General features: G+C 38.1%; 1 protein-coding gene across 3 annotated transcripts in view; it reads right to left on the bottom strand.

The window, feature by feature from the left end:
• Nucleotides 1–2207: 2207 nt before the first annotated feature.
• Nucleotides 2208–9944, bottom strand: part of METTL15 (methyltransferase 15, mitochondrial 12S rRNA N4-cytidine) — an 80338-nt gene continuing 72601 nt past the window's right edge. For all 3 annotated transcript variants that reach the window (XM_064426037.1, XM_064426038.1, XM_064426039.1), the window contains 2 exons: nt 9404–9582; nt 2208–2766 (listed from right to left, as the gene is read on the bottom strand). In XM_064426037.1, coding sequence (XP_064282107.1) covers nt 2321–2766; nt 9404–9582 — 625 coding nt within the window. In that variant the 3' untranslated portion in view covers nt 2208–2320. The remainder of the gene's footprint in view (nt 2767–9403; nt 9583–9944) is intronic.

Genomic DNA, 9944 nt, shown 5'->3' with positions numbered 1-9944 from the left:
GCAGCCTGTTCTAGAGCCTCACACCTCCTGGGTAAATTCCAGTTTAAATCTCTGCTCTTTTAACTAAAACCATTTCCCTTTTTTCCATCGCTGCATATCTGTCGTAGAAGTCCCTATTTTTTTAATGAAATGAAGTGAAATGCTTACAGGTACAAGAAAGCTTTCACCAAATGTAACCAGAGGTGTTTCTGGGAAACCAGAAGGTTTTTTTTTTTCAGGCAAGCAGAGGTTAAAATTCTAGGACTTGACATATGTCAGGTTTAAAGCTGAAAGTAAGGAGATGCTGAGAGGAGAGAAACAGATCCTCTAAAGGGAAAAAAAAGAAATCAACAAATTATGTGCTGTCCTGGCTGTACAACTCCAACCTAAAGGCAAAGAAAAGCCTCTTTTCCTAAACGAGGGAGCGTATTTACACAACCCTGTATGCAGTAGTTCAATTATCCTAAGAAACTGGGCCTTTGAATTTAGGTGTGACAAGTGTGGATTTTCAACACTGTTTTAAGCATAAGGAATTTTAGTGCTCTCATATAATTTCTGAGGTAGCAGTTTTGGATGGTCTTTCCCTGAAGTGTGTCCTGAAAAGGCACAGCATGTCACTACAACTTCTCTGAGCCTATGCTGGAGGCACAATTTTTCAAATCTACCATTGAAATACATTCCAGTAGGAAATCTCAGCTAAAAATAACCTTAGCTATTTATATTTAATGTTTGCCTCCCCCCCCCAAAAAAAACAGGCTGTTTAGGGTACAGCGTGTTGTCTTAAAGATGACAAAAGTAAGCAATAGTATTTGAAGTGGAATGTTTTATTTAAGCAGCATGTATAATGAAGCTAGTGGAAAAATATTGAAATTTCAAAAAAGAATGAAATGCCCATTATCTGTTATTTCAGGTTGGAGACAGATGTTATCATCTATACCCAAGAACACATTATATGACTTACCTTTACCAATGAATTAAACAATATCCAGCTATTTCACTATATTGCATATTAGACATTGAACCTAAATATCATCTTGTGTCAACATGACTCAAAAACCCACCAGGAAGTCATAATTTACATCAACACAAAGAGGATAAAAGTCAGGTTCAGAAGGATCCAGTCAGTTGCTCAGAAGCCAGCATAGTAGTCCTTTAGCTGAGTCAGAAATTGCATTTTTTAAATTCTACCAACCAAGTTTCAGACAACACAAATGAAATCCTGGTACCAATTTGATTATCAAAACTAAGACGTTTTCCTGAAGAGATGAGTCAGAGGTCAAAGTTGTTGAAACTTGTACTATTTTCCATTCATTTGTAGCAAGTAAAACTAGAAAACAAGTGGTCTCTTAAGAGAAAACATAAACCCAAAACTAAATTGAATTCATAGTAACTAAACAAATTATGTTAAATGCTCAATAGCCAAGTATAGCACCCAAACAGAAATCTAGTTAGCCTTTCCTAAAATAATTTAATACTTACCTCTTACTAAACAATCCACCAGCAAAGGAGAATACTTCATAAGACCCACAACACTTCTTTTTTGATGGGTTCATTATAGTTCCATCGACACCTAAAAGCTGTAGAGGATTTGTGCACAGAAGTTATGGTTGCAGGAAAAAATTCAATGGTCAAGTACAAATCTGACTGCTTTACTGTAGCGTCCCAGTGCCAACAGTGGATTTTTAATAACCCTTTTTTCCCCCAAGATATGTGTATTATTTACAATTACTAATCATTAAACAACCAGGTGATCACTCTGACATAAATACTTACTTGAAAAAAAGCTAAGAGTCTATTTACAAATTCCTGGGCAGAACATGCCATGATGATGTCACTTTATTTCAGAATTACATCTTGTCCCAGTGGCATTCATGCAACGAGTTAGCTGGGATAGAGAGACACAGATATCAAAAATTCTTAGATTAGTTTAAACTTACTCTAGACTAAACCAGACATCTGAATTAGGTGTGTGAAATCCACCCCCATAAAAATACATATCAATTAGCTACTGAATTTAGACTGTTAATGCCAGGATTTTGAAATTAATCTAAAGGGAATACTACAAATACATCAAACCTGCAATTTTTATAAACTTGGTGTTTGATGCTCTTTTAAAAAAACATGTATTTTTTATATAATTAGTGACACCCACTTATAGGCATTCCGTTAGCATTTTCATGCTCCATACTACTTCCTCACCAAAAAGAAGCACAAAGGTAAGAAAGAAATGTTTTCTCACAGCCTTCATTTTATTTTTTCAGTTTGACAATATCTGTTCAGTTAGCATTCTGGAAAACAGAATTTCAGGAAATGATACAATCATGTAATCATATATTTTGGTTTAGAGTTTAATAGCAGCTCTTAGCTTGGCCGACCTTCCTCTTGGGTTTGTTTGAATATCCTTGGCCTGGGGTGTGAGAACTTTTTTCTGTATAGAAATCCACTTGGAGTTGGATTTTCCACAGGGAGATCCTTGTGTGTTCTCTCCTTTGGAAGCGTTTTTCAGAGCCTGTCTGATCTTCTGCTTGGAGCCAAGGTTGTACTTCTCTGTCACATCAATGCCATGAAGGAAGCGTTTGATGATTCGATCTTCCAGGGAATGAAAGGACAGGGCCACGAGGCGACCTCCAGGCCTCAGGAACTTCTCAGCTGTCTTCAGCCCTATCAGGAGTTCATGGAGCTCGTCATTCACAAATATTCTCAGGCCTTGGAAAGTTTTAGTGGCAACATGCACAGGTCTCTGAAGCAAGTCCTTCCGTGCGTAGAGCGCCGATGCTGGAAAAGCACCTGTTACACATTTCAAAAGATGCATGTTAATAACTTCATATTCCTACATCTTGACACCCACTCATGCAAGGTGACTTTACAGGGAAGCATATTCAAAACTGAACCTTGAGTAGTGAGCTTCCTTCTTTGTAATGCATCTTTATTTTATGTTTGGAATTTGCATCTCTGAACGTAAAGCCTACTAAATTAAGATACTTTGTGGTTGAGTTTTTTCCCTAGACTCTTTTAGAGAAGTTCCTTCTCCAAAATCATCACCAATTTAAACTAAAAAATAATGGCTGAAATCCAGATAAAGAAAAAAAAAAGATAGGACAGACAAGTCCCACCTTACAGCTCAGTGTAATCGATGTCAGTTTTGGAATTTGTGGCTGTGTAACACTTTTAAGGAAAAAAATTCATTTACAATGGACACAGTCTTACCTGTGGTTTCCAGATAACTGCATTTCTTCACAGGCAGAGATAACTGAAGACAATGTCTACCTGGTAATAACTATCTTTCAATGAATTGCCTAAAGGTTAAAAGAGGCATCCTTGTTTGGGAATAGCAATTGTTGAACACTATATGCCTGTGTTTCTTCAAATGTTCACAAAAATCCCTTGAGAAATTTAGAAAATGCAGCTGACACTGCTGTGTTTTTACGTGCCTACACAGCAGAATGTGTCAAGGTTTGTCAGACCTAAAATCACCAGATTAAACTTTTTTTTTATTAGATGCACAAAACTCTCTTCCTTTCCCCAAAATTCTTATGAGTCAAACACGTTTTTGCAGAGACCAAAATTTTGATAGAAATTTTAATATATCAATATTTAATGTATTTTAAGCTTGAACTTTCATTACATGGGTACAGAAGAAAAAGCTAGAGAAGCCTGATTGATGGATCAGAGGGACTGAAGTGCAAGAACCCTGTAAGATCTGTAAAACGCGAGTAAATTTATAATCTATTACCTAAGTGACCACAGGAGTCTGCTAAAGATAAATTGAATAAATCATGTTAGCACATAAGTGGACAGTTATTTGTCTAAACAAGAGGCAATACAATTGGTATGTATGTATTAGAATGCCCTAATTTCATGTCAGTGCTAAGCTACAACATAATGAAGCAAAAAGTTTGAAGTAAATGCAGCTCACCATCAAGTAACTGATATTCTACATAGTGCAGTGAAAAGGGGGAATAATGTACTTCTGAAACTAGTTGTCTAAATTCAAATTTGCACAGGTGATTAAAAAGATTAATAACTATCATTACCCGTAATATGCTTACACAGAAGAATTTATTAGTGCAATTCTTGAGAGTTTTAAAGGTAAGATTTTACTTATGTCAGAAAGCCTAAGTGTTCACAAAGCATATCACAACACAAAAGCAATCTCAGTGCTCCGTAAAGACAGAGGGAAATGATGGGATTTTAAAAGTCAATTATTATTAACAAAACTGTTATCATATATGCTATGTCTCTAAGACATGTTTCTGCATAATTGATTTTCCTACCTACCTTCCTCCTCTGATCTCCAAAGCTAACAGCTCCTAAATTCACTGAAGAGACCCCATTGGAGCTGTGGCTACTTCCAATCCTTATAGTCTGAATCCTTCAAGACACAAACTGGCACCAGGACTGACTTCTCCCAACCAATGAGAGCATGTGAATTTGTGGCCTGAAGCTCTCTCACCAACCAGCAGATGCAGCCTGCAGGAGTGAGGCTTCTCCATCATTTACAAACTCCAGAAAAAGCTGTACTAGCTAGTCAATGTAATTCTGTCCTTGAGAACATCACCTTCTGTGTTGGCCATGAATCATAAAAAGAACGTGTGCTCTCATTGTAGAAATCACAAACCTTGTTTTGGTGAGAGACCTCAATTAAAAGGAGAGCTAAAAACCACAGAGCATGAGAAATCCCGAGAAATCCCAAGAATCCAACACCAAGCTTGTGCCTATTGGCAGGGCCTCTGTTTCCATGTCTCTTTGCACACCTGTGAAGGGAGATTTTGAAGGTGGAGCCCTTGGAACAGCCACTGAGTGCCAGCTGTGTGTGATGAGAGCTCAGTCTCTCAGTGCACAGCAGAAAGGAACATTGTGCTAGGCAAAATAAACACAACTTTGTTTACAGGTCAGGTGACAGCCACCAGCACTGGTAGGCTGCTCAGAACTATGGAATGGATCAGATTAGAAGAAATTATTCACTTTGTGGGTGGGGAGAGACTAGAACAGGTTGCTCTGTAGAGTCCCCATTCCTGCAAATGTCCAGGCCAGGCTGGACAAGGTTTTGAGCAACCTGGTCTAGAGGAATGTGTCCCTGCCCATGGCAAGGCAGGTGGAAATGGATGGGCTTTAAGGCCCCTTTCAACCCAAACCATCCCATCCATCTAAATTCAACTTCAAAAGGCTTTGTAAAAATGTAAATGGACATAGTGTGCTGATATCAGGTTTTCATTGGTCTGCTCATCAACACTGATATTTTGCAACTGCAATACTGATTAGATAAAAAAAGGAACAATGACACTGAGGCTTTTAGCATGATTAGGACACTCACAGGTCTTTGCAAGGTTCTTCCACTTATCCTGCTGTGGCTGTTGAGTGCAGTTTCCTCCTACAATAACCTTCTATGACAATTAACTCTGACATTAATTTATTACTATGAATAATTTATCACACACTAAAGAAAAATTAATCAAAGCCCAGATATCTTCTGTAAGTCTAACACAACCTTTTCATGCCTCAGTTGAACACACACAAAGAGCACTGCAGCTCCTATAATAAAGCACAGGATACTAATATTCAGGAGATTGGTAAAGAAATGCAGCCACTTTGCAGTTTTATGCAAGCAAGCCCTCCCAGAGTAAAACCAAAATCCAACTGTTTACATGTTCTAAGACTTACTGGTCTACTGTCAAAGTCTGGGATTAACTCATAAATGTAATCTCTGGTTATTCTAATCTGGTTATTATTATATATGGAATGTAATTTCTGTCACACTGGCCTTCAGCTTTTTAGCCAAGGCAATAGATTCTGATCAATGTTCCATGGGTGAAAAATCCCCCTATCATTTTGACTCCTCTAGTTCAGTTAAATCAAAATCTATTTGTGCTTTCTGCTCAGGCACATCACTTCTCACCCAGGCCCCTCCAGTTACCAAGATGCTTAAAGAAAATCTTTCCTGGTAACTGGCTGTTCAATGTACAAAAACATTAAAAAAAGGGAAAAAAATCTGTATGAGAAGCTTGTAAAGTGAATTTCATTCATAAAAACACCATGCTTCTGGCTAGATGACTGGTTTGGAATCCCAATGAGAGAAAGAACCGTTTTTAGTTTTAGGATGCCCTGATGATACTTACACTTAAAAAAAAAAATCTAATAGGTTCTCATGTTGAAATGTATTGAAATTTTAAAAGCTTGTGAATGAAATTAGCAGTGTGCTGTGCCTGTCAATAGGAACTGTCCAAGTCCCCAGAGTGTGAGAGAGTGGGAGAGTGTAAGAAGGAATTCAGAGCGTGCACCTGTTGGCAGGAACTCGTCTGTTCAATTAGCACTGCATTTAACAAGGTTCTGTGACGCAGACAATGTCCTTTTGTCTAGGCTCCCTCAGCACAGTGTTAGTTCTCACCCATCTGAAACGCAGGCAACATTACAAATTCCAAACTGATAATTAAAGCCTGTAAAAGTGAGCCAGTCTGAATGAAATTGACCTCACAGATTAAAGTTCTCTTTAAACTTTGAAAATTTCTTTAACATGTCATCATCACCTCCTTTCAGGCTAAGGCCAATTGATCACATGATCTCAAAATTGTCTGTTAATAGAGTATGTACCTAAATAATGCTCAGAAAAAATAAATTTGGAACAAAAATTAATAGATAAAAAGGTATATTGCCCCCCTGAAAAGAAATCAAAATAGACCATTAGCCGCACAGGAAAAGCACGTGAAAATTTAATTCTAAAAATTTCACCATTTTTAATGAGTTTTCCTGCACATGCAGTCAGACCTAGTGTTTCCAAACTACTCAATGAGGTACAACAAAAGGCATCAGGAAGTGCTTCTTAATCAACTTTCACACACCTCTTCACAACCCTTCAGTGGAGAACTACTGATTTTCAGTATTTGTTTACAGAGCACTCAAGGCTGCAAACAGCTCTGTGAAAATTATCAACAGTGAGAAGAGTTCCACTGTGCTGCAGGAAAAGATGAGTTCCCCAAACTCCTCCTACTGCAGATTCCACAGCTCCTAGAGGTCTTATTTGAACTGATCAGAAGCCTTTTGGATAATATTTATAAAATCAAAGAGGAAGGCAAAATTATTAAAGCTATTTTGTTTCCTTGGTTTTTTTTTTTTTTAAACTACATCCTTGGCTTTTATCTCCCAATGGATTAGGAACTGCTACACATATTGCTAACCTTTTGGGGATGGTAGGAAAGACCATAAATTTAGCATTCTATAAAAATAAATGAAATTTTCCAAGCTCAGGTTAGTCCAAGCCTAGATTCACTTTGATTATGATGATCAGCTGGACCTTAAGATAAAACTTGGGAGCTCTGGAACATCTGAAGCCACAGTAATCAATAAGAGGAGAAAGAAATACAGGCACTACACAGATTCTCAGATGCTGACACCCAGCTTGTATTGCTTTGGTTCTGGTTCCCACACCAGGTAAAAATGATGACCCTGCTCTGGAAGGTAATTAGGCTTGCAGAGAATCTGCAAAATCTAAAATGCAAGAATTTATTATTCTAATTAATATTTTATTTTTTAAAGGACATGACATTTAACTAATAGGTCATAAATCTTCATCTGGTCAAGTCCTGAACTAGTCAGTGTTTTTTTGGGCTGTGCCATCAAGAGGTTCCTGTAGCTGTGGTCTCTGGCACTGTAGCTCTGGCTTATCCCAGTAACTTCACCAATATAATTTTATGTAAGAATATATGTTAATTACAGATGATAAATGAATCAAAATGTATCACAACTATGAACAATTTCCTTAACATTTTCTTAATCAGTTTAAAAACTGATAGGATCCACCAGAGTTCTTCCTTACTGGATGAACCAAATTAAAACTGGAGGAAGTTTGACGCAAACAGAGATCAGTGTAACAGCTCTAAAATTGGCACAATTACTTGGGTACTCCCAAAAAAGCACATCAAACACGCATATTTAATGCCTTGGCAGATGTGTGCTGGCCTCATTGTTTTTGGCATGTACACTACCTGATGCATACCTGACTTGTGGATCAAGGATCTCTTTAAATATAACAGGGAATTTAAAGTGAGGACAAAAAAATCCTCATGGTCACAGCAAAGGAACATCAACTGCTGACTCACATGCAGCACATGAAACATGAAGGGATCTCCAGCTGCTGTATACACCTGTATTTTCATTCTCTTAGCTACAGCTATGGCACAAAATTATTTCAGAATTACTGAGTTGCTTGTCTGTAACATGTTATATCTTTAACACAGTGAGACAGTTCCTTCCAGCTCAGGAGCAGTACACTGTCTTGATCAACACTTTTTCAAAAAGCAAGCAATATATACAGCAAAGCTCAAAATTGTTATTTCAGGATGTTGCTAATGATGATATTAAAAATGTAAGGTTGATAAAAGCCTCATAGTGCTTTATCTCTTTGATTTTTCTTCTTTTTAAGATTGGTCATATTCATTATATTTACAGCAGGGGCCTACAACAGCAAGCAGTGTCTTTAGGTCCTTTTATCACATCAGCTAAACTTTGAGCCTTGATTGACTGGGCATTTTGCTAAAGTAGCCTGGCTTCTACAAATCCAGACTTTTTAATTTCTCCATTGTTAAATTTAAGTGCCTTAGACCTCCAGTTTAAGTAATGCAAATTTTTAAGAATGCTATGAAATTTTTAATACTCTTCAGGATACCAATAAAATATTTTAAACTGTTATTAGGAAAATGTTAAATTTGGATTAGAATTTTAAAGGTCTGTATTCAAAGTCAGCAGTTTAGACTCATTTGTGACAAGATGTAGTGATTTTCATCATTTGTTTAAAAAAATAAAAACATCCTGATACTACATATTATGTTAAATGGACAGGATTCGTGTCTTATGGAAATTTTTACTTGAGAAAACAAACATAAAGGTTCTTGATGCAGGCACTGCTCCTGCCTAACTGTATTTTTTTCAAGTTGTTTACAGTGAGGAGCAAGGAAGGTGAAGTGTTTCAATAGTCTCTTCAGGCTCATCTAGTTGGCCCAAATTGAAGCAAGCCATATTGCTTTGTGCTTCCTGATTCTTTAAAAAGACAGAAAATATCTGAAAATTAAACTTGGGGCTATTCATGGAAACTGCCATGGTACCTCCCTTTAAAATATTAAAACACAGAAATTTAAAACTAAGACAGATATGACATATCTGATATTTGAAAGGATCAATAGCCAGGATAAAGAATACCCAAGGCTGCTGTCATTCTGTGGTCGATGAAATGATAAACCACTTTATATTGAATCTATTATTGAACTAATTGTCAAACTACAATACAAAAAAAAATTAAAAAAAAGAAGAGAGCTGAGATCACAGCAGAAGGGGCAGGATAATGTCCTGCACCACTCCAAGTACAAATAGATCCCTCTGGGACTTGGCGGGGATTAATATTTCCTTCCCTCCTGTGCAGAATTAATGAGGGTACCTGCCACGATGCTTGCCAGCTGCCTGGTCCTGGTGATGGGGTAGATGCTGCGTGCCTGCACGATGGCAGAGGCGATTCTCCTGGCGTGCCTCTCCTCGCCGTACGCGCTGAGCACCGCCGCCAGCGCCCGCTGCTCCAGGGCGTTCACCACATCGGCAGCCGTGGCCATGGCAGGGAACCTGCACACACAGCAGCCAGTTAGTCCGATTAGTCCTCTGACATCAGCTGCCAGCCACCAGAGGTGAGCTTCCAGGAGCCACACACACCCTGCACACTGCCTGCGAGGTGTGCAGATTGGAGCTGGCAGCGCTGTGGAAAGAGCTCGCGCCTTTCACATCCCCTTTTCTCGCTGGTCTAGGGGGAGTTTGCTCCCTAACTTCAGTTACAACAGTTTTAACTTCCAAATGCTGTCATAAACTATGCTTGCGCCTTTTACATCCCTTTCTCTCGCTGGTCTAAGCGGAGTTCATTCCTTAATTTCAATTAGAACAGTTTTAACTTCCAAGTGTTGTTATAAACGATGCTTAATAGTTTAGGATAA

Source organism: Passer domesticus, chromosome 6 (assembly GCF_036417665.1).
Source record: "Passer domesticus isolate bPasDom1 chromosome 6, bPasDom1.hap1, whole genome shotgun sequence".
Classification (NCBI taxonomy): Eukaryota; Metazoa; Chordata; class Aves; order Passeriformes; family Passeridae; genus Passer; species Passer domesticus.
Note: the sequence above shows the minus strand (reverse complement) of the source record. Positions and strands in the feature narration are given on the sequence as shown.